This window comes from Maylandia zebra, linkage group LG9 (assembly GCF_041146795.1).
Source record: "Maylandia zebra isolate NMK-2024a linkage group LG9, Mzebra_GT3a, whole genome shotgun sequence".
Classification (NCBI taxonomy): Eukaryota; Metazoa; Chordata; class Actinopteri; order Cichliformes; family Cichlidae; genus Maylandia; species Maylandia zebra.
In genome coordinates this window covers 34408901-34432390 of record NC_135175.1, presented here as the reverse complement: position 1 = coordinate 34432390, position 23490 = coordinate 34408901, and the positions used below count along the sequence as shown (strand labels likewise).

The following is a 23490-nucleotide window of genomic DNA, read 5'->3' as shown; positions in this document are numbered from 1 at the left end:
TAAAATTGGTTAAAAGTAGTTAGCAGCATTGCCTTGCAGCAAGAGGGTCCTGGGTTTGAGTTCACCAGGCTAACTGACTGGAAGAAAAACAACAACAACAACAGTCCCCCAACATAGATCCTTGTGGAACTCCAGATGTTATAACTGCAGATACAGAGAAGTATTTCACAATTTAACTAGTATTGCATACCAAACCACTGATACACATCTATCCAAATAATCAGGGGGTAAGTCATAAGCACTTCAACTTTACTGTCAGTATTTGGATTTTATTTAGACTGTATTATTAGTATTTCATCTGGAATAGTATTTTCACTTCATTTTGGAATATTCTGGGAAAAAAAAACCTTCCAATATTATTTTCACAGTGTTATTTATGAAGTATTTTTTCAGTTACAGAAAAAAATGCCAGGCAGAGTTAAGTTAAAAATGTAAGTTATTATTTTAAAAGTTCAACTTTGAGTCAGTTAGTTGAAATTTTGACGAACCTCTGCCTGGCATGTTTTTTTTCAGTGGCAGAAACAAACGTATTTCATAGCCCTCGTATTCTTTTATGATAAAGAGTGTATGCGTGTTTCGGCGGTGCCTTGCGTATTTCCGAGGGAGCCTGAAAGCAACTGCAGTCAGTGGCCGCGGCGCTGTGAGCTGATCTTTGTGCGAACGAAGCAGCGCAGCAGTCGTAGTTAGCAACCGACAGCAAACACACTCGGAGACGGCGGCGGGACACCGATTTTGGGACTGAAAAATAACTCATCCGGCGATTACAAAGTGACTGGGACTGCCTTAAAATGGTAAGGTGACATTTTCGAGCTGGGCCGGGGGAGATTTTTTTCCTCCCAGCTTGCTAAGCGGAGAGCCAGCAGGCTAATGCTAGGCGGTTAGCGAACTGTTTTCCTGACTCATTATTGAGAAGCTCGAGGAGCTAGGCTGCCATTTTACACCAGGCTGTTAGTCTGTCCTGGCCTCTGCCTTTGACTGTGAGAAGACAGCCTTTATGTTGAATACAGTCCAAGTACCACACATGTGTGTAAGCGATTGATAAGTGTGGGTCACATAGAGGCTGTGTTTTGATTTGAAGCTGGTCCATCCATCGTTCGGGCAGCAGACGAAGCTACCAGGCTAATCGAGCCTCAGAGGCTAATGGGAGCTAGCAGTATTGCGTAGCAGCGCCTGACTCCATTCCGGGGAATAATCACAGCGAATATTTTCCAAATTAACAGACGCCGGGGATCATTATATTCAAAATATACCCAAGTATCCGTTGGGGGTAGGTTTTTTTCGAGCACAGCCCCGTGGACCGTGCGGTGCGGTTTGGTCATTCGAACAGGACACACTCCTGGAACAACTGGTGGAGCGGAGCAGCGATACGGTCGCTCATTTCCTGAGATATTAGGAGAAGCTCGGAGTCAGAGGTAGTGCTGACACTGAGCTGCCAGAGCGAAGCAGCTGTTGGAAAAGGTCTGTTTTCATACTAATCGAGATTCCTGGATATACGTCCTCACAGTTCTCCTTAATTTAAACAGTGCACTTATTTTAGACACTGATCATTAAAACGAGATATTAAGAGTCGATGGCAGTTGTACCGGATTCTAACTCTTTAGTTTAGTTCACTTATTATTGCTTCCCTTTTATGGAGTCCTAGAATTTGTCAGGATCCAGGACAATATACAGCACGAGTCTGAGTTACACCTCACTCCTTTGTGTTTCTGGAGTAATGGGAAATGTGTGCAGCGATTTATTCAACATAAAAATCTAAATAAGGCAAAATCCGAGTTTTTACAAGTCTAAGGAGTTTGAATCATGTTATCTGAGCACTTTTTTAAAAAGTCCTCCAGGCTTCAGACAGTCAGAGCTTTTCTTTGGATGTTTGTCTTTTGTTCTGGTCCGTCAACATGATCCCACAGTGCTTCAATGCCTCTGGAGGTCAATCCACAACCGATAGTCGTCAAATGTCTGTTTTTCTATTCATATGTCTTTGTTACATGGACAGTGTGTGTGGGCTCATTGCTTTCATGAGTAACTGTGGGATTGCACGGTGACTTGTAATCTAAACGTCTCTGTTTATAATTCTGACCATTGATGCACCAGTGGATGAAGTCCACCCTGAGAGCTTGACGGAGCCCCCAGTGGCTGTGGACACTCACTGTTGTGCCGCTCTCCTCACCTCAGTACATGTTGGCAAACAGAAATTTAAAATTTGGATGGATACATTTCTTTCTTTGAGGGCTCACTGTACAACATGTCAAGAAGTGCCAAGACTTTGGCAAATGTCCTGTCCAGGGTGTACCCTGCCTCTCGCCCTATGACAGCTGGGATAGGCTCCAGCGCCCCCCGCGACCCTGAAAAGGATAAGCGGAAGTGAATGGATGGATATTCAGCTAAACAAATGAGAAAAAGTGATGCTTTTTTCCTTTTCCTTGCTTGTTTTGCTCCTCGAGGAGAAAAACATAAAGAAGCGAGGGCATTGCTGTATAAATATTTGTTTAAATGAAGCGCTGTATGGCACTTTTCCCCCCACAATGACACGCAGTGTTTAAATATGTGTTTTAAGGTTTCGGAATAGACTCAAGTTATGGTGAAGTCTAAGTTCTAAACTTTGTTCCATAAATCTGCGTCTTCGGCAGTATGTAATTGTGAAATAATTGGCTCAGTTTGACTAAAATTGTGTAATCAGAATCACCTTATTACTTTGAGTTTGTCTTTATATTGATTTTAAAGCTGACCCCCCCCCCCCCCCCCCCCCCCCCCCCACACACACACACACACACACACACACACACACACACACAGTTTTAAAATGCTGCGGTTCAGAGGAGTTTTAAAAGACAGATGTTTCTTCCCTGGGTTTATGGCCTGCTAGTTTTCTTTATCAGGGCTTTTATTTTGAAGAATAGTGTTGATTATTGTATTTTGATGTACACTTTTGTCCTCATAAGTGAGGCGTCACCTAATCTTATTAAAAAAGAAAACGTATTATTAGACCAACAGGTGACAAAAGGCCTTTATTATAGTGGGATAAAGACATTAAAGCTTTTTACCATCTTCAGAGTCTAAACACAAAAGGTGCCAAAGAGCAGTTATATTTCCACTTCTGTTGAACCTGTCACTGTCCTGCTGTTTTTACTGACCCTTTTGCTTAAAGCTGAAATGTGTCTGATAGTTCAGGTCATCTTGTTTCTAACGCTGTTTGTTCAGCACGTGCAGGTTCAACAAAACTTGATGGCCTGAGTTTAAAAATGACGTCGAGCACACTGATTGGCCGGCTCCTTGCAGCTGACTTCACCTGTGAATCAAACCTTTGCTTGATTTGCTTTTCATGCTGGTTTCAGCCGGTTTACCATGAAATGAAGTGTTTGAGGTACTGAAATAAGGAAATGTTTATTAGAGAAGGCGAAGAGTTTGTTTCACATTTGTGACTGTAGATCTGCATGAACTGTAAACCGGAGCAGGGCTCACTTTTATAAGAGCAGCCTGAAAAGTCTTGTTACATCGCTGAAGGTGGTGCTAAAGTTTAATTCTGTAAGTTTGTGTTGAATCTAAGAGCTATGGCCTCGCCTCTGCAAGTGCCTGACGACGACGTCAGCATTTATTCACTTGTGTCCTGCTCTGCCGTTTTGATGGCGGTGGGCTTTTTCTCTCTGATCCATCGGTCTCTCAGAGACGTGGGGTTTCAGAAGGGTTAAAATGAACGCAGACGTACATTAAAGAACAAGGTTTGACTTGAAACTGATCACAATCTAAACCTTTACAGGTGTTACCTGATCAGCAAGCTTGAACATGAAGAAAAGTGTTTTTCTTCCTCAGCTGTTCCCATCCACTGCTGTTTGTTTTAGTGACAAAGCTGTGGGATTGGAAAGGAAGATGAAATGAAATCTGCCCGTAAACAGACAGACGTCTTGTTTGGCTTCCGTCTGTGGCAGATTTACCTCCAAAACACACCAGGTGTGTGTCTTTGGTGTCATGACTGATGCAGTTTTGTTCCAGCTTTGTAATCATGTTCCAGGTGTTTCAGAAGAGCTTAGTCTGCTTGGGATCTTTTATTTTGAAAATTGAGCTCATTCTCTCTGCTGATTCTGCGTCTGACTTCCTGTCCTCTTCCTCGACTCCGTGGAGCTCGACACAGATTCCTCAAAAGAAGCAATAAACTGGGCTCAGTTTTAAGCAACGTGAAGCCTCGGCTCTCTATTTCTAGCAGCATACAAGGGCGAGTGGAAAAGGTGCTAAACTACATTTATCTTAAAGCTTTAGTAGCTAATTAGTTTTTATTTATATTAGTCATCAAAATCTACTAATACGCTGTTTTGTAGATGGAGCCAGCTAAGAGTGTATGGTGTAATGGAAAAATGGTCCAGTGAAACATGTTCTGGAAATATGGAAAATGTAATGCTGCACACTGATGAATAACTTAACAAGTGCTGAATATTGATGCTGACCTTGACCTGCAGACCTGCTGTGCTGAGAGTGAACACACAGGAAGAACTCGGGGGCAGCATAAAGGGTGTAGTGTAGGTTTGTATAGTAACCACGATGAAATGGCTGCACACCCATCCTTCCTCACTTGCGTGGTTATTTGGTGGATTTGCCACAGGGCAAAACACAACAAAGAAAATGCTCGGTCATATTTTGAGCTCGGTCAGCCTCTTTATAGCTTGAAATAACCGCAAAATGCAGCCTGTGTGCCTTCCTCCTGACACGTTTATCGATGCCGTGGAGCTGTTTGTGGCACTTGGATATCCCTCGATCTGTGGCTTTCAGGCTTATGTTGCTTTTCCGTGTGTAGCATGATGGGAAATATGCATGTAAAGTGATTTATTTTTTCTTCTGGCTGCCCTCTGCTCCTCATGATGGGCTCTTTCACAACAGCTCACTGCCTCATGCTGAGTTCAGATGTCTCATCCATTCTCTGCTCAGCATGGACGCCTGAAATCTGCCTGTTAAAGATGACTTGTGATCTCTGTGGACATGACGTGGTCTGTAAACAGGACGGTGTCATTAGGAATACTTGGAAATGGCTATTAAAGAGATTTAAAGGTGGGAAAGGGAAACGTGTACTTATTTCTCATGTTTGGTTAAATTTACTGAACCTACTATTTGTTCACATTAATATCAGTGTTGGAAATCTACAGCATATAGTTTTACTTGACGTGAACATACACAGATATGAGTGTACCAGCCTGATATCAGTGTTTTTCTACATACTTCAAAGGATATTAATATAAAGTTTCATGAGCTCAAACTGAGAGGAGCTGACATAAGTGAACTGAGCATAGATTTAATAAAGGCCATAATCAGTCTGGTTAGGTTGGTGTCAGCGTAGAGGCTGATCCAGGGTGTGCATCAGTGCATAGAGCACAAAGGAACAAATGTTTCCGTTATTGGCTGATGTGCTGATTATTTCCTAAATTAGTCTGATTCATAATGTCTGTAAAATGTCCTTGATGATAATAATAACCAGAAGAGATGGAAATACCTTTTGTCTATAATAAACCTCACACTGCATCACTGACAGGAATCAGTGATAGTTTCTGTCCAGGTCTGCGACACAGTTCAGTCAGTGTCACCAAACTCTACATAGATCTGTATTGAGCGCACGCAAAAACGTTTGCAGGTGCAAGTGTTGCATTTTGAGCGAAGAAAAGTTGAATTTGAGTGAACAAAATTCATTCCTGCGTGCAAAAAATGTATTTCAGCGTTTGCTGTTTTACACACACACACACACACACACACACACACACACACACACACACACACACACACACACCAACAGCCCCTCTCGCTCAGTTTTTGCATGTGCGCTCGCTCACAACGTGTTGCTCGCGCTCTCAACATTTCTGCCCGTGTGCGCTCAACTCTTTCTCTACACCGTTATGTTTGTGCCACAAAACCAGCCAATCACAGACTTGGATGCAAAAAAATCTGATTGGCTGTTCTGGTCTCCAATCAGCTCGAAATGACGAAATGCAATATCCCTGAATCCATTTGTCCGAAACTCAAACGAGGCAGTGGTGGAGAAACACAGAGGGGCGGAGTTTGAAATATTACTCTGTCTGTGTCACAAAATAAACTTAAGATATTTTCAGGAGAGAATGTTTCTGTGTAAACTTCTAATACCTGCTCCATTCATCAAGACATCACATATTTGCATAAGAGCTCTAACGTTTTCAGAAATGCCTGTTACCCACCAGCTGACCGGGTCACTCGGGTTAAACATATAAAAGGCTGAACTGACAAAAAATCACCGACTACATCAAAATAATTTTCTCCTCAAAATGCAACACTTGCAAACTTTTTTTTTTACGTGCGCTCAGAATAGTGGCACAAAGGTTTTCCTGCCCCAGGTGGCCTCTGGGAGCTGAAGTTTTACCTTGTTTAACAAGCGGGTTATTAAACTTGCTTATGCTGACATGCTTATGTAAATTAAATCAAGGAATTTTCTTTGGGTGGTCCTCACTATCCACGCAAATAAATAAATCTGCTGTAATTTAAAAATAAAATTCACCACAGCAGTGGATCATTTACTGTAAACATGATGAATTCATTTTAGGAAACATGATTTAAAAGTATAGCTGTACATGTACATGTGTACCCTTGGTCACACGAGTTAAGATGATCCTGTTGTGTCATCTGGGACTCTGAGGGTTCGTCTGCTTGATGTTTGAGATCCTTGGATGTGAAGTTTTGTTTGCGTGCTCATCAGAAGCAGATTTATGTCACAGTGGCTCAGATGATTTTTAATGTTTGCTTCTGTTGGTAAAGCTCCCATGTGAACTCTAGGTGGTGTGTGAAGCGTGCTGGCGGGTGTTGGTGTGTTTGGCGGTGGTTTGTTTCCTGGTAAATGTAGGGTAATAGGTTGTGGAGTCTGTCCCAGACACACTGATACTGGGCTAATCTGATTTACCGAGCACTGCGTGTTCCCTGCTCTTTCTTCCTGCTTCCTTCCCGTTCAGCAAACCTCTCTCGCGCTCTGCTCGAGCTGAGAAACCAGAAACATGCAGGTGAGCTGTGAACCTCAGGAGTCGCTTTACCTGTCGGCCACACTGTGGGACAGGTGATCATCAGGCAGAGGTTGATATGAAAGCTCACGGAGGCTTTGAAGTTATTCTGCAGCAGCCGAGCAGGGTAAGAACTTACAGCAAATATTTCTGGACTTGACTCGACAGAGGCGTCATAAACCTGTTAACTCTTCAGTACAAAGTCTGTGAGACGCTGTTCACACTGACGTGTAACTAGAACTGAAGCCATAAGTGCTGTGGAGCGAGAGACTTTAGTTCTTGGTTTATTCTGATTGTGCTGCTGGTTTAAAGCATTTAACCGTTTGCAGTCGTCTCTGATAAGAAGTAACTGTAATCTTGACTTTGGGAGAAACTTTTTGGGCTGCGTCAGTTAAAATGACTTTCAACTGTCAAAGTAGTGAATGGTAATAAAGTGTATTTGTAATACACTTCTGACTTTGGAAATGCTCGTTTTAATGAACAGGACTGACATAGGATTTCAAAGCCAAGTTGTCTAAAAGTTCTAGAAACGGTGGACAGGAAAACAAACGGAGTAACCCAGACAGCTGTTTCACACTTCTTCACATCTGGCTCATTAAGCTCCATTTTGGAATGAATACCTTTGTGGAACAGATTTTCTGTCTCCTGGTTTAAAACTTTGAGTGACATGTTGTTCTTGACTTACCTGGTTACCTGGAGGTGCTGAAGCCCCTCCAGTCCTGTCCTGTAAATCAGGACAGAAGAAGAAATGAAGTGAAACAAGTCTGCCTGTTTAAAAGTGGCAGAGATGGCTCTCTTTGAAGTCTGCTCTTTTCTTCATCGTTCCTGAATGAGCTCCGCCCAGTCCCCAGCACACTGTTAGCATTACCCAGAATGCTGTTCAGCAGGGCCATTTTAGAAATGCGTAGTTTGTGTTAGTAAGGGTTGCCATGATGCCATCTGATGACCCCTCTGGTGCACGAGCGCTCGCTGCAGTCTCCTAATGATGCGTGTTTCTTCTCAGGGAAAAACATCCACCTCAGCCTTTTATTGGAGTAGAAGCAGCTGAAACAGGAAGCAGAGTAAACTGCAGCGCGCTCCAGCAACTGTGACGCCACTTTTGGTGCACACGGCTTATTAGCAAGGGGCGAAGCAAGCATAAACCACATTAACTTATTATTGTACATAAACCGTATGATTAGAGGCCTTAAGTGAGAAGAATATGGTAATTGCAGCACCTGTCAGTGTGCTCGTTAGCGTGCCTAGCGGCCAGTAGCATAATGTACTTAAACCGCTTGGGAAGCCACAGGTGGTGCTTCGGCGGTCTCCTGCATTGAGACCTTAAAGTCCAAAGAAGAGGAGCGGCGTTTTGTTGCTCCTCATCATGAAGCTTCTTCATAAACAGACGTGGACTCCTGTGGGCCTTGTTGCTGTCTGTGGTTCAGACTTATCTGGGTCAGCTGTCCGCTGACACGAGTCACGACCTCTGAGCTCCGCTGCCTTCCTGCTGCACACAGAGGCGTTGTTGATAACCGTGGGCTGGGATTCCCATTTCACAACAAGCGCTCTGCGAGCTTCCGTTTCCTGTTACTCGCCGTCACACGGCTGTGGGGCTGATTATAGGTCAGGCACTGGATACCTGCTGCTGTGGGAATCTGAAAGCTGATCACAGCGCCGCCGTGAAGGGCACCTTTCTCACCGCTGCAAGAACAGGAAATGGCGGAGACTGAGCGCTCTTACACTCTTACCTGCTGTGGTCCAATGAGTATTCACAGGTATTGTCTGCCCCAGTTGCCACGGCAACAGCTCAGGTAGGGGCTACCTTTTGCGTTTAAGCGAGGATCTGCTGAAGAGGAGCCAAAAGGTTACAAAGCTTGACTCAGTAAAAGAAAAAGAAACACGCGAGGCTGCTGTGAAGTGGACATCTCACTCATTTCTATTTTTAGTGTTATACTAGAGCAGCTTTTCATGATTGACAGATCAAAATAACCCCTTGGGTACGTCCCCTGTCTGAAACAAGCTGAGCTGGAGCTGAGTGCTGTGTTTAGGATCTTCCTCAGTGGCGTCAGCGCTCATCTTCATCACACTGCTGTGTCTCAAGTGAGTGCAAAAGTGAGTTTTACTGTGATTCCAGTCAGAAAGAGGTAGGGCTGGGCCATATCATACCATTCACGGTAATACCGGTGTAATGTTGGGCAACGATAAGAAAATGAAATATGGCGATGGAGTATGGGTAAAACGCGCATGCGCAGTGCCTTTGTTTTCATACACACATGGTGGAAAAGCATGGCGGCGATGGAGAATGAGAAGAGCGAAAGCGGATTGTTAAATGAAACCAATGAACCAGAACTGGTTTGTAAAAATGCTGCAGCTTCACTGGAACTGGTTTAGCTTTCGTCCATCAGACACACAACAAAGCACTATTTATGGTAGCGCATGCTAGCGGGCCGTCGTTATTACAGTGTTTTTTGGAAAATACGGCGCACTTAAAATCATCCTTTGATTTTTCTGAAAGTCGACAGTGCCCCTTATAATCCCGTGTGCCTTATGTATGAACTCTGGTTGTGTTTACTGACCTCGAAACCATTTTATGTACACGGCGCTCGAAAATCTGTCAGATGTTTCAGTACGACTTTGCTAAGCTACGAAGCCGCACCGCTTGATGGGTTGTCGGAGCGTTACGGCTATCGTAGGCGGAGCCTCGCGGAGTGATACGTACTGTGCTTCAACATAATATTACCGTATTGTGTGTGTATACGCTCTTTTTAAGTTTTGTGGATATTATACATGGTTATGCTGAGGATATGTTGGCCAGTTTCCACTGGAAATGCCTTTTGGTTAAACTGTCAGACAGGAATTTGCGCTGTTACATTTTTATATAACTTTAATGCAGATAAAACAGCTGCTTGTTTAAGTGAAAACACACTGATGTTTGTTTTGCACTAATAAAGTTGTGGAGTTGTAAAGTATTTTGTCTGGTGTCAATTATATCGTCAGTTATATCGTTATCGCAAATTTTCAAATGTATATCGTGATAAATGTTTTTGGTCATATCGCCCTGCTCTAGAAAGAAGCCAACACGAGTCGGTCATTTCTGCTGGAACTCTGCGTGTTATATCTGAGCAGTTGCCTGTTAGACGCTCACATAAGGTCTCAATCAAAGACCCATTTCCAGTGTTTCATTTTCTACGCCTTCAGAAGCAGAGCTGTAGCTGAGACGACCTGCAATCACCCAGACTGGTCGTTGGAAGGAAGTAAACAGATGATTTCGCGCGTGTCACGTCCTGAATATCTGGCCCTGATAGCCGTGAGTGGTCATGCCTGCTCCTGCTAAATATAGCAGCGCTTGCCTACACGAAGCAGCAGTTTGTGCCCGTCCACCCTCCTCTTCCTCCTCCAGTCACACAGCAGCAGCTTCAGTCTGTTTTCTCCCTCTTCATGTCTGTTCTCAAATAATCAGAATTATAAACATGGGCTAGCAGTGAGCCGTGTCTTTTTATGATTACCCATTCTCTTTTAAACATAACATTAAATGTTAACTCACAAGGTTCGTGCCGAGCAGCTTTTCTTTATTTCACTTCTGTGGTTTCCCCGCAGAGCTTCAAAAGTCCATCGAGCAATCTGTCATGTTTCCTAACCTTTTGTTCCTGGATGGTCAGCTAATGTTCATAAAAGTTAAACACTGTTTGTTTACTGTAGTTCGTGTAATTATACCAACTAATAGAGCTGTTTATACTAAAATAATGCTAATAACAGGTTTATTAGCCTCATGTGACTTAAACTTCATGAACTTGATGTTTGAGGACAGATTTTATTGTTTCAATCGGGACTTCAACACAAATGTGCTGGTTTAGTCTTTGTGTCCAGCTCTCAGCTGAAGGCCTCTGTAACTAAGAGCAGCCTCATCTACTCTGCCTTCTGTCCCACGATATCTTCTTTATAAGTTTGCTTTGGTCTCTGTTAGACCACGTCCTTACAAGTGATGGCTCAATCGCAGCTGCAAGGGCTGCAGCTGGTGAAAGACTTTGTTTCCTGACAGGATGATGGCAGTAAACACAGAACATATGCTCAAAAAGCTTATTAGCTTACATACTGCTACCTGTGCACGTTTCCTAACATACATATTCTTCAGCTTGTGATTGTAAATCAAAACAAAGAGCCAGTAAGTCGAGTGGATTGTAGTTCAGACCTCTGGTTGCTTTGTTCCTAGTGTCTCGGTCTCTCTGTGGCTTCAGAGATGTTGACGCTGCAAACCGTGGCGTTGGTTTACCTCCTGCTCGTGTCCTGTCAGCAGGGATGAAATTACAGCTGTAGGTCTCTCTGTTATCCCTAATGATCCGGCCTCTGCGTGCTGCCGATGTTTACCCTCCTCGTGGTGCGATAGTCGTGACTCAGTCTTTCCCACAGGATGGGTTTTTAAACTCCTTCCTGAATCTAGGAACCTCATGGCTTCACGTCCCAAAGTTGGAAAGAAATTCACTACCTCGCACGAAGCATGATCCAACCCCAGCAACACCTTTCTTCTACTCGTATAATTAAGACAAGACTTTACAAGGTTTTTCCCCCTCATGAATGTGCCAGTCTGAATTTTTATCTGGTCTGTTTGCCAGTGTTTGTTTTTCTTTTTTTCGATTATAAATTGCCTGTTGACTTCCCAGACTTTCAAAATATGATCTGAGTTGTCCAGTAGTACGCCAGTGGTTTGAAAAACTCCCAAACAGGCCTGTTTAATTGTTTTTAGCCCTTCAAGATGACAATTCAGTGTTTCTGATTAATTTAGAATCTCCCAGAATGCATTCCCATACTGCCAAAGCAAACACAGGTTATAAATGTAGGTCATTGTGTTTGTGTGTTTCTCCTAGCAACCAAAAAACCCTTATTGACTGTGGATGTGGAGTTCGTGTACAGTGAGGCTGTGGTAAGGGAAACTAGGCAGGCGCTGTAGTGACTAATCTCATTAGCTGACTGACGCTGGGTCCGGTCAGCATTGTGTCTGCTGGCTCAGATCCAGGTGTCAACAAGGTAAATCCAGGTAACCTACCTGGCTAATCACCAGCAGGGCTGCTGCAGTGATTTTTCAGTGCCGTATGTATGAAGGGAATCCTTTAAAACAGAAGTTTTGGTGAAGCTTTTATTTATTTTTAAGTCAAAGATTGTTAATCAGGTGGCTTTTTGTGTCTCTTCGTTTTCTTTGCAGGTCATCTGGTGAAGACTTCCGAAGCTTTTAGGTGGAGGAGTGGCAGACAGCGCCACCCAGGCGTGCAGAGTGGGACCCCTTCCCGTCTCACATAACCGACGACAGCTTCCCGAGGCCGCCACCATCGTCCCCAGATGGACTCCAGACTCTGAGAAAAGAGCGAGGCAGTTGGGACCGAAATCAAGCGAAGGAGAGGAGGCGCAGGGGGAGGAGCACACGCTCGCTGGAGCAGGAAAGGGAGGGCATTGGTAGGGAGCGGAGAGGACACTGGGCTCCACCACGATGTCGTCAAATAGGACCCAGAACCCACACGGACTGAAACAGATAGGCCTGGACCAGATATGGGACGACCTGCGGGCTGGCATCCAGCAGGTGTACACGCGGCAAAGCATGGCCAAGTCACGCTACATGGAACTCTACACGTATCCTGTGTGACTGCGGGTGCTGCTGAGTGTGTGTGATCATACAAACCAGCTTTATTAAGTGTGATAAACCAGTGTGTTACTGAGCAAGAGGCAGGAAGGGCATTTAGGAGCAGGCTCAATCAGTAAGCATTCGGAGTAGTACTCTGACACTGGCGTAACAGGATCTATCTAGAGGCAGTAAAGCTGGAGATTTCCGTAGGTGTGGAAGGATTATTCACGGTTGGCTTCAGCTGCTCCGGATTGGCTCTGGCCTGCTCAGATCTTAGGTCCTCTTTTGGCAGGACGCGGCAGTTGGCCGTCAGCTTGCAGTCGCTCGAGTTTGCTGCCGTGCTGGGCTGTGTTCGCCGCAAGTGTCCTGCGGTGGAGTCGGTCTCTGACTCCCCTCCAACCCCCACCACCCTCTCCTCTTTCTTTAAAATACATATTTATTTGTTTTATTTACAGGAAATCCCCTGTACAAAGCCACAGGTGCAGTAACTGATGTTTAGCAATAATTGTGTTAAATCATCAGGTTTCTGTCTGCTCTGCATTATTGTGAATAAAGCGCCTTGAGGCAGCTGTTGTTGTGATTTGGCACTTTAAAAACAAAATGCAGATGAAAAATTGAATTACATCATTAACCAAAATCACCCTGATCAGGATTTTTGCTTCATTCAAGCAGCCATAGCTTCTGTTCTATTGCCTCTAATCATTAATGTGGCTGCCTTAAGAACTGCAATATCCCTTTAGTGCTAAAAGTTAACAACCTAACAGCAAATTTTCCGTGTGTGTTTGTTTCAGATGGTTAATCTCACTAGTGTGTTACTTCCTTTTCTCCGAAGCACAAACTTTTTTTCTAGTCGTTTGTTCCATTAATGAGTTTCACACACGGAGCAAACAGGAAGCAAACCTTTGATTCAGAGCAGTGTTTGTGTGGTTGAAGTTGTGTTTGAAAGAATTTCGCTTTCTGATGAAGACATTTGGCTCCATTGACTCTTTATTAGACGCTCTGTTATCCAGACTTACAACGAACTGTAAGACTAAATAGAAAATAAGAAGATTTGGTTTATTTTTTCCACACGTTTAGAAAGAAGCCAAGAAACAAACCACAAACAAGGCAGACGCTGTACGAGTGCCTCCACGGCTGAGATAGCTGGCGTATATTCATAAGCCTGCAGTGATTTCATTTTCAGGGACGCTAAAGGGAAGAACATGGAGATTTCTTAATCTCCTGCCATAAATAGAAAAACCATCAACATGTCTTCAGTGGTAATCTCGTGGCATCGCTGCTTCAACTGTCTCTGCTTTAGCTCTTCTGACGTCCTCACACAGGTTTTGGTTTCTAAAGGCAAACAGATGCTGAGAGTTACGAGTCCAGTGATCAGACGTTGGCGTTCGTTACGATGCGCCGCGTTCAGTGACGGACTGAAACCTCCGACAGCCATGTTTGGAGGTTTGGTGACTCTCATACAAACACATCAGCACAGGGAACATGTGGGATGAAGGTCACGTTGTTCTCAGTAGAAGTTCATGTTTAACAATAAACGCCCTGGTGGGCGGGGCCAAACAAACCTTCAGGGAAAGAATATCTGAGCTTGACAACAAGGTTAGTCTTTGATATGCTGCTGCAGAGTTTGGATTACTCACCGACCCTGAGCTTGATGTTCACACTGTAATCTTCCCTCCAACCTTTGAGTAGGTTTTAAAAATTGGTTTCAAAAAGCTTTATAAAGTTTGTCTGTGCAAAAGAAAAGGTTTAAGTCCATAAAATGCGTCTGCAGGGGACGTGGGCGTAAAGTCTGAAGAGCTGATTATCCCCTCGTGCACCTTTCCTGCTAAAGGTCGCACATTTCCCTGAAGTATGAAATAAAGTCCACCCGGCCGTGGAAGCTCGACGCTGCGGTCGTGTCCCTGCAGACGGCCCAGGTTTAAACTGGGCTGTGTGCACATGTGCTGTGATTTCATGCAGAAAAGAGAGAGCGACAGCCGAGGACATTCCTCACATACTTGCTCTTGATGTTACAAGCAGCCAGATGTGAGGAATGCAGCGGTTACCCTGATGTGACGTGCGCACCTTAACCCTTCGATCAGACATGTATATAACTATTGCACCAGCGTCCACCAGTCCAGCCAGGGCCGGGGCTCCGTGCCTCCAGCAAAGCCCTCCAAAAAGTCCACCACTCCAGGCGGGGCTCAGTTCGTAGGCCTGGAGCTCTACAAGCGGCTCAAGGAGTTCCTGAAGAACTACCTGACGAGCCTACTCAAGGTGAGTCCATGGTTACCAGTCGCAGCCTCACCGAGTGCACCACGGACACCTTTCAACTCCTCCTCCCTTTGCTTTCCGCGTTATCGTCCGCAGGATGGCGAGGATCTGATGGACGAGTGCGTGTTGAAGTTTTACACCCAGCAGTGGGAGGACTACCGTTTCTCCAGTAAGGTCCTTAACGGGATCTGCGCCTACCTCAACCGCCACTGGGTCAGACGAGAGTGTGACGAGGGACGCAAGGGCATCTACGAGATATACTCGGTAAGTCTGACAGTTCCTTTCTGTTTGAATGCACAGAGTTAAAAATGCAGTTCCAGCAGGACGAAGTTAAATACGTCACCTGTCCCCAAACAGCAGTTACACAAAAGCTTTACCTGACAGGTCGCAGTAGGAGCAGATTCATAGCAAACACTGTTTTATTAAACTTGTGGTTCTCCTTTACTCTGCCTCCTCTCAGCTGGCACTCGTGACCTGGAGGGAGTGTTTATTCCGACCCCTCAACAAACAGGTGTGCAGTTTTCCTTCTTAAAGAAACAGCGCAGTGATTAAAATGCTGAATTCTGCATGTTTACTGAAGCGAACCTCTCTCCCTGTCAGGTAACAAACGCCGTTCTGAAGCTGATAGAGAGAGAGAGGAACGGTGAGACCATCAACACCCGGCTCATCAGTGGTGTTGTCCAGTCTTATGGTAGGTCCTCGAGTGCAACAGGGGAGTAACCAAACACAAGCAGGTTATGAGTATCAGCAATGATCACACAGACTGAGAGCTGTGCATAACTTTCAGGCTGATGTGAAATTCTACTTGGTTTGGTGGGAGCTGTGAACGGAGGCTGTGGAGACTCACAAGCAGCTACTCTGAGCATGTGTTGGGTTTAACATGAAAAGCTGTCGGTGATCAGAGCAGCAGACTGTCTGCAGTGTCTTCACCTGTCTCACTTATATAAATAAATGACATCTACCCATGCTGGAGTCTGCACACGTGTTCACAGGAGCTCAAATCTGACTAATTAAACCCAGCTGGAGATTTTTCTGACTGACTTTTGTGCAGCTGTTGAATGATTTCAGAGTTATTAGCCTAAGGTCACACGTACATTATGTTTAAGATTTAACATGAAGATGCCTGCTCACAGCTGGGCGATGCTAACCACAGCAGCACAGGGCTGAATGAAGCTGGTTGCTCACTGTGACACGTGGTGCTGTCTGCGAGCACATATTACATTATTGTTGTTTTAAATGAAAGGATCGTTTCAGACTAAATTAGATGTGTAGACACTTTTGTTTTGTATTAACAGGATGTGGATGCTTTCATTAATCCCACCTCTGTCCTCCTGCAGTCGAGCTGGGCCTGAACGAGGAGGACGCCTTCGCCAAAGGCCCCACGCTGTCCGTGTACAAAGAGTACTTTGAATGTCAGTTCCTCACTGACACAGAACGTTTCTACACGCGTGAGAGCACAGAGTTCCTGCAGCAGAACCCCGTCACAGAGTACATGAAGAAGGTAGGCGCTGTGCTGTCCAGCTGCAAACAGCTGTGGGCGAACGAGCAGAGACACGTGGAGCTTTTAGCGCCGAGTCGTGACCAGAGTCCGTCTGCTTCCTCTGTGTGCGTTTCCTCAGGCGGAGGCCCGTCTCCTGGAGGAGCAGCGGCGTGTGCAGGTTTACCTCCATGAATCCACCCAGGACGAACTGGCCCGAAAGTGTGAGCAAGTCCTGATCGAGAAGCACCTGGAGATCTTCCACACAGAGTTTCAGAACCTGCTGGACGCTGACAAGAACGAAGGTAACCGTGTCCTTTCCCTGCTGGATGGGAGAGACGGCACCGTGACGCTGACAGGGAAATATTTTTGCAGCTCTGATCCCCTCTGGTGTGTGTGTGTGTGTGTGTGTGTGCGCGCGCTGCATTCCACACACACTCCAAACATCGATCTTTTCCTGGATAACTCAAAGCTTTTGTCTCCAGTAACGATGACCTGGTGTTTCACAGATGCAGCTTTCTCTCTGTGTGTTTCAGACCTGGGCCGGATGTACAACCTGGTGTCGCGGATCACAGACGGTCTGGGTGAGCTGAAGAAGCTTCTAGAGACCCACATCCACAACCAGGGCCTGGCCGCCATTGAGAAGTGCGGCGAGGCAGCGCTCAACGTACGCAGGACTTTTTTTTTCACCTCAGTGTTTCTCACTAGTTTAATGTAAGGAGTCGACTGAAGGAGAGGAGGCTCTGAAGCTTCGTTTGTCTGTCAGGTAGCAGTGAGATGATAAACGTGTGGCCTGTTAGTCAAACACACGGAGACCAAATGAGTTTGTTGGAGTTTTTAAAGCAGATTGATGGAGAGAGTGGGCGGATCCCTGAGCTCCACAGCAGATGTACTAACAGGACAATCACACGTTAGCATTTATGTTAAAAATGGCTCACAGGCTCTGACCTGTGTGTGTGTGTGTGTGCGTGTGTGTGTGTGCGTGTGCGTGTGTGTGTGTGCGTGTGTGTGTGCGCGCGCGCACGTTTGTTTCCAGGACCCCAAAGTGTACGTGCAGACCACCCTGGACGTCCATAAGAAGTACAACGCTTTGGTCATGTCTGCCTTCAACAACGACGCCGGCTTCGTGGCCGCACTCGACAAGGTCAGTAACCACAGACTGTAGATAACAGATGGCAGCAGACAGTGTGATGTCATCCACTGGATTCCTACAGGCAGGTGAAATTTTAGACTCGTGGATTTGTCTCCTTTTGAAGGCGTGTGGTCGGTTCATCAACAACAACGCCGTCACCAGGATGGCTCAGTCGTCCAGCAAGTCTCCCGAGCTGCTGGCCAGATACTGCGACTCTTTACTGAAGAAGAGGTGGGTGATGTGCACAATGCATGTGAGCCGCGCAGCTCAGCATGTCGTGTAGTTTCCCTGGACTCCTTCTGAGGCTTCTGCCGTTGTCTTTTAAATAAAGTCAAACGTGCTGTCGCCAGCTCTTACTTTCTTCTTCCTCTGTGACCTGTTTCAAACAGAGTCAACACTTTCAGTCCTAAAAGTGAAACATTGAACGAATGATGAAAAGCTCTGTGACAAACAGAAGTGCGCCACGAGGGGTTTGTTTGGGCAGCTGTTGTTTCCTGATCAGTGGATGCTGTTCCACTGTGGGACTCTCCCCAGCAGGACTGCGCTCTCTGTGGGTTCAGTAACTCTGAGTGGCGTCTGCATCCTGACTGCTTTGTTAAACTCAGGACAAAAACAAAGACTCTTTTCAAAGCGCGGCGAGGTGGACGAAGCTGCTTAAAAGCAGCTGAGGAGTGTGAGAGTGATGCAGCTGAGCAGACAGTGTTTACTTCATCCACACAGGGATGGTTTAGCTTTGCTTCAGAGGCTGAACAATAGTATAGCATCTGCCTGTCTGTAATTTAACCTCCAAATGAGATTTAAAACAACATTTTGTTTGTTTTTGTTTCCTTTTCAGCTCCAAAAACCCAGAGGAGGCTGAACTGGAGGACACTCTGAACCAAGTGGTGAGATGCTGTGACCCGAGCTTCTCTGTAAGGTGATGTCTTAGTTTTGCAGTGAAACCAAAGACTCCACGCTGTTTCCTCTCTTAGATGGTTGTGTTCAAGTACATCGAGGACAAAGACGTTTTCCAGAAGTTTTACGCCAAGATGCTGGCCAAACGTCTGGTCCACCAGAACAGCGCCAGCGACGACGCCGAGGCCAGCATGATCTCCAAACTCAAGGTCGGAATCACATGCGTGTGCACTCGTTACACACTCCAGGCAGCGTGTGTGTGTGTGGGTGTGGGGCGTCTGCAGGGTTGTTTTGACTTCTTCTCTTCCTCCTGCAGCAAGCGTGCGGCTTTGAGTACACGTCCAAACTGCAGCGAATGTTCCAGGACATCGGAGTCAGTAAGGACCTGAACGAGCAGTTCAAGAAGCACCTGACCAACTCTGAGCCGCTGGACTGTAAGTGCGCGCACACACACACACACAGCTGTCTAAATCAAATACACATTCAAAATAAAGTCTCACATGTATGTGAAGATGGACGCAGTTTCATTGTGTTTGTGTCACAGTGGACTTCAGCATCCAGGTTCTGAGCTCCGGCTCTTGGCCTTTCCAGCAGTCCTGCACCTTCGCTCTGCCCTCAGAGGTAATCCAGCACGCTTTAAAATTCATTTTTCTAATTTCATTCTTGCTGATTTCAGAGATAAAACTCTGACTTCTGAAGATCAAAGTCGTGATTTGATAAAGAAACCTCTCCCCCCTGCAGGCGCTTCCACCTTTTCCAGGTACGATTGGAAAAGGATTCCCACATTTCATCTCACAGGATCAATAAGTCATAAAAACATGATCAAGCAGTGCTGCTGGTAATGAAAACGAGCTGCTAGCTCGACTGCTTTAATGGTGTGACATGGAGGAGGAGGAGGTGTTTTCATAATGTTGCTTATGAGTTATTGATCCCAGGAGTTCAAAGACATGAATGTCTTTTCCAACCAAACCTTGAAAAGTGAAGCGATATTGCTCCTCAACTTAAAGTTTTCCCCTCATGAATGTTTCGTGTCTGGTAAATTTAACACGTCGTAGGTTTTGTCATCCGGCAGCATCTGAAACGTACATCTTTGAAGCTCTAGTTCAGTATTTAACTAAATCTCTCCTGTAAAAACAAGGACAGTTTGATTTCCTCATTAAACATTTAAAGCTCAGTGTGGACGTTTGAGTGGTGACACATCAGCAACACTTTGTTCTTACTTTTAAACGCCTTCAGCTGAAGGACGTGTGGATGGAGGGTTTAAATCATATGCCTGGTATTTGTTTTCCTGCTTTATAAGCTGCGCTAAGAAAACGACTGCTGCCAGAAGGTGCCAAGAAATAAAAACCTAATATGATGAGAGATTACAGGAGAGACGTGCAGACAGACGACTGTGGAAGTGGGTCACAGCTTTGTGCCGTGACAAATGGTGTTAATAAGAAGATCCCTTACAGGTCCGCAGACCTCAGGTTGAGTACCGTGGCTCTGACCCTCTGCCTCTCCTCCTGCACAGCTGGAGCGGAGCTATCAGCGCTTCACGGCGTTCTACGCCAGCAGGCACAGCGGCAGGAAGCTGACCTGGCTGTATCACCTGTCCAAAGGAGAGCTGGTCACCAACTGCTTCAAGAACAGGTACGCGTGCAGTCTGTGAGCGCACAGGTAGGGGGCGCTGTGGCGCCACAGCTCTGGTGATCAGCCATGAAAGTTACATCAAATATATTTGAGATTCTTGCGCGGCGAGTTTGTTGCAGTAAATGTATTTTTGTGTCTTACCGAGTTTCTATTTCACACTGGAGTGAATGAAACACCACTTTAGGGACTATTTTCAGAGGCGGATTAATACACACGTGGACTGTAGTGAGTATTTGGTGCCTCTGAAAGGTTTTAAGGCATTTGTGACACAGAGGAGCAGAATCTGAGGCTCGTGCTGAATTCTTCTTTTGTGGTGACTCTCAGGCTGGTAGCAGACCTGCAGAGCTCTGAGCGCACCGTCGTGAGGTACGTGTGGCGGCCGCGAGGAGCCGAGCCCACGCCGCTCCTTACTGTTGCTGTGCTTGTTGACAGGTACACGCTGCAGGCCTCCACCTTCCAGATGGCCATCCTGCTGCAGTACAACACGGAGGACAGCTACACGGTGCAGCAGCTCACTGACAGCACACAGATCAAAACTGTAAGCGCACAAACACCGCCGCCTTCCTTCGTGCTGCTCTGTCGCCGCGGAGCAGGCGTCTCTGACCCCTCTGCTCTGTTTTCAGGACATTTTGGTTCAAGTTCTTCAGATTCTGTTAAAATCGAAGCTGCTGGTGAGTCACGTTTTCTGTCCGGAGGTGAAATCCTCACGTGTGGCTGGTCTTTAGTTTCCATAGAAACGCTTTAGTAATGGCAGACCTGATGCTGAATCCAAACTTTGTGTCCGTCAGGTTTTGGAGGACGAGAACGCCAACGTGGACGAGGTGGAGTTCAAGTCCGACACGGTCATCAAACTCTTCCTTGGATATAAGAAGTGAGACACGCTCCACCTTAAATCCGCCTTAAATAAAAGTGTGCCTGTGATGTAGGAGGATGCTGAAGCTTGTTGCTCTTGTTTGCTGCGCAGTAAGAAGCTGAGGGTGAACATCAACGTGCCGATGAAGACGGAGCAGAAACAGGAGCAGGAGACGACTCACAAGAACATCGAGGAGGATCGAAAGCTCCTCATCCAGGTGCAGCTCCCACTCCACTCCACTCCACTCCACTCCACCCTCTGCATCACGTTTAAAACATGCTGAAAAAAACCAAACACTGAGCTTTTCCTCCGTCTCCAGCAGAGCTGTATGAGGGCATGAAGGGACATAAAGTGGTTCAGTGCAGCTTCTGCTCCCCTAAAAGTCACAGACCCACAAACATAAGAGCATGAACACAGACAGAAACGCACAACAAGAATCTCAGAGTTCATCAGGAGCAAACGAGGAAACGTTTGTTTGAATGTGTGACAGAAGCAAAAACCTCTAATCCAAACAAATCAGTTTGCTAAAGATTCTTATCTGCGTTAAAGTAACGGTGTGTATGATCCCAGCTACGGTGAGCTCGTCTGAAACTGTAGAACAGTGACTGTTAAAATATTTTCTGATCAGATTCAAACACACAAAAACAGACGGTCGACCCTGTGAAGGCGGGAAAACTGGAGACGTGTGCCGCTGCTCTTCAGACGGCTGCTGTAGTCACTCTGTAAATGTAAAAAATGGGGGATCTGCTGCTAAAACCTAAAAATATTTCCCATGTTGTAAACATGTAAAAGGCGCCGTCGCTGGGCATGAATCAGTTTGATTCTCCGAGGCTCCATGCATGGAGCCAGCTGTCAGATTTGCCCTCCTGCTCTCACACGGCGCTCCTGTGTCCCCTGCAGGCTGCCATAGTGAGGATCATGAAGATGAGGAAGGTCCTGAAGCACCAGCAGCTCCTGGCTGAGGTCCTGAACCAGCTGTCATCCCGGTTCAAACCCCGAGTCCCCGTCATCAAGGTACGCACACCTGTGTGTGTGTGTGTGTGTGTGTGTGTGGCTCAGAGTGTGACGAGTGTTTTTTCTCCCCCGTGGACAGAAATGCATCGACATCCTGATCGAGAAGGAGTACCTGGAGCGAGTGGACGGCGAGAAGGACACGTACAGCTACCTGGCCTGAGCGCCACCCGCCCTCCCCCCTCCCACCTGCCCGCCTGTCGCCGCCGGCTCTCCTTAGTTTAATTTTAATTTGTTATCTTTTTTGTTTTTTATTTTTTATTTTATGTCTGAGTAATAAAGTGTGGATCCCTCTGAGCGTGACCACCCTGATGATGACCGCCACCAAACCCGAGGGGGGGAGGGGCAGCTCGCTCCTCTCGCCTCAAGAGATGAAGGAACGAAAACGCCCCTCCTGTCGGAACCGGGAAACCCCTTCTTCACGCTCGCCCGTCCCCGCCTCATCGTGCGACTCGAACGCTCACTTCCTTGTTGTCATACTGTAAAAAAACAACCACAGACTGAGAGGAATAAACAAGCCCCGCCCCCCAATCACCACCCCCATCCCCTTTACATAAGCGTGATGAAATAGCCTACAGCCAATCAGAGGAGAGCCGCATCCAAAGGTTTCTGCATGCTACTGCCTACCTGCGCCACAGCGACCACGAAAAAGATTCTCACGTAAGCATAAAGAGCGGAGTCGCCCGGGCCGCTGCTGCCGCACGCCCACCAGGTCGACGCCGGTCCTGTAACTTAAAGTCCGCCACTGCATCGGAGGAGGAGGAGCCGCTGAGGTCGCGTCAGAGCGAGGTCGGTGGGTTCGAGCAGGAGTCTCTGTACCGAACGGTGGACATTTGTATAGTGTGGTTCATTTTCTAAATGTGTGATGAATAAAAACAAGGAAAGATTTCTCTAATGCCCGCCTCCCCCGACACTCTGTTCACCCGTGTTTAAAGGGCCGGTACACCCTGAAATCAGTCACATGCTTCTGCTCTGGGTCAGAGGTCACAGGTCCTCAGTCACTGCACAGATAGGCTCGGGTTAATGGTGGACGGACAGGTGAGGGTCAGCTGATGAGCTCATATTGGGTTTTATTTAAATGTTTGTCTCTGATGTCCTCTTCAGCTCTCGATGTTGGAGCAGAAGCTCGCCGGCGTCTCGCTGTTTTATGGTTCACGTGTTGCTCAGAGTTTAGCTCCGCTGCTGCCACGTTCAAGCAGGTCGGAGCTGCAGCCCACCAGCTGCTGGAATATTTTTGTACTCGGAGAGACATGGTTCAGTAATGTTTGAGTTTACTCACTGCTGCTTTATAACAACTGAAAAATGTAACGGGCACTTTGACCACAGGGAGGCAGCGACCCTCCTCTCGAGCTTTGAGCTCCATGTTTCATCTCAGTGCATCATTTCTGTTTAAAACAGTTTGTTCAAGTCAGCACGTCGTTCAGTTTGAGTTTCAGTGCAGTCAGATATATTTAATATTTTGATTTAAAAACCTTAAAATGTCTGTTTTAAATAATAAATTCATAATAAAATACTCTGGCATGATGTAATTATTTAAATTCTTAAAATAAATATTTTTAAAGCTGTTGGATAAAACTGGTTTTAATTAATCACCCCGAGGATCTGCAGGCTGGGTGACACACGGGTCTGCAGACGCACACTTGCACTCATGTCGGC

At 46.1% G+C, this 23490-nt stretch overlaps 1 protein-coding gene across 3 annotated transcripts; it reads left to right on the top strand.

Annotated features, from left to right (window-relative positions):
- The first annotated feature begins 610 nt into the window (after window positions 1-610).
- LOC101485891 (cullin-1) lies at window positions 611-22729 on the top strand. 3 transcript variants are annotated; one of them, XM_076888511.1, is made up of 22 exons: window positions 611-791; window positions 12169-12590; window positions 14664-14838; window positions 14932-15099; window positions 15296-15346; window positions 15436-15526; window positions 16173-16336; window positions 16455-16617; window positions 16849-16979; window positions 17349-17456; window positions 17527-17675; window positions 18280-18328; window positions 18416-18547; window positions 18655-18772; window positions 18883-18959; window positions 19852-19970; window positions 20403-20508; window positions 20594-20641; window positions 20759-20841; window positions 20935-21040; window positions 21724-21837; window positions 21917-22729. In XM_076888511.1, the coding sequence occupies exons 2-22, from the start codon at window positions 12451-12453 to the stop codon at window positions 21995-21997; spliced, it is 2373 nt and encodes a 790-aa protein (XP_076744626.1). In that variant the 5' UTR covers window positions 611-791; window positions 12169-12450; the 3' UTR covers window positions 21998-22729. The 3 variants fall into 3 exon arrangements, with proteins under 3 accessions (XP_076744626.1, XP_014267634.1, XP_076744627.1); XM_014412148.4 differs by having other exon boundaries at window positions 612-791; window positions 17569-17675; XM_076888512.1 differs by lacking the exon at window positions 611-791 and adding an exon at window positions 6980-7119.
- Window positions 22730-23490: the final 761 nt, after the last annotated feature.

Bases quoted from the DNA above. Each gene is read 5' to 3' on its own strand.
- LOC101485891 (XM_076888511.1), top strand. From the start codon at position 12,451: ATGTCGTCAAATAGGACCCAGAACCCACACGGACTGAAACAGATAGGC. The intron at 15,527-16,172 runs GTAGGTCCTCGA...GTCCTCCTGCAG, and splicing joins TGGTGTTGTCCAGTCTTATG to TCGAGCTGGGCCTGAACGAG. The intron at 20,842-20,934 runs GTGAGACACGCT...TTTGCTGCGCAG, and splicing joins CTCTTCCTTGGATATAAGAA to TAAGAAGCTGAGGGTGAACA.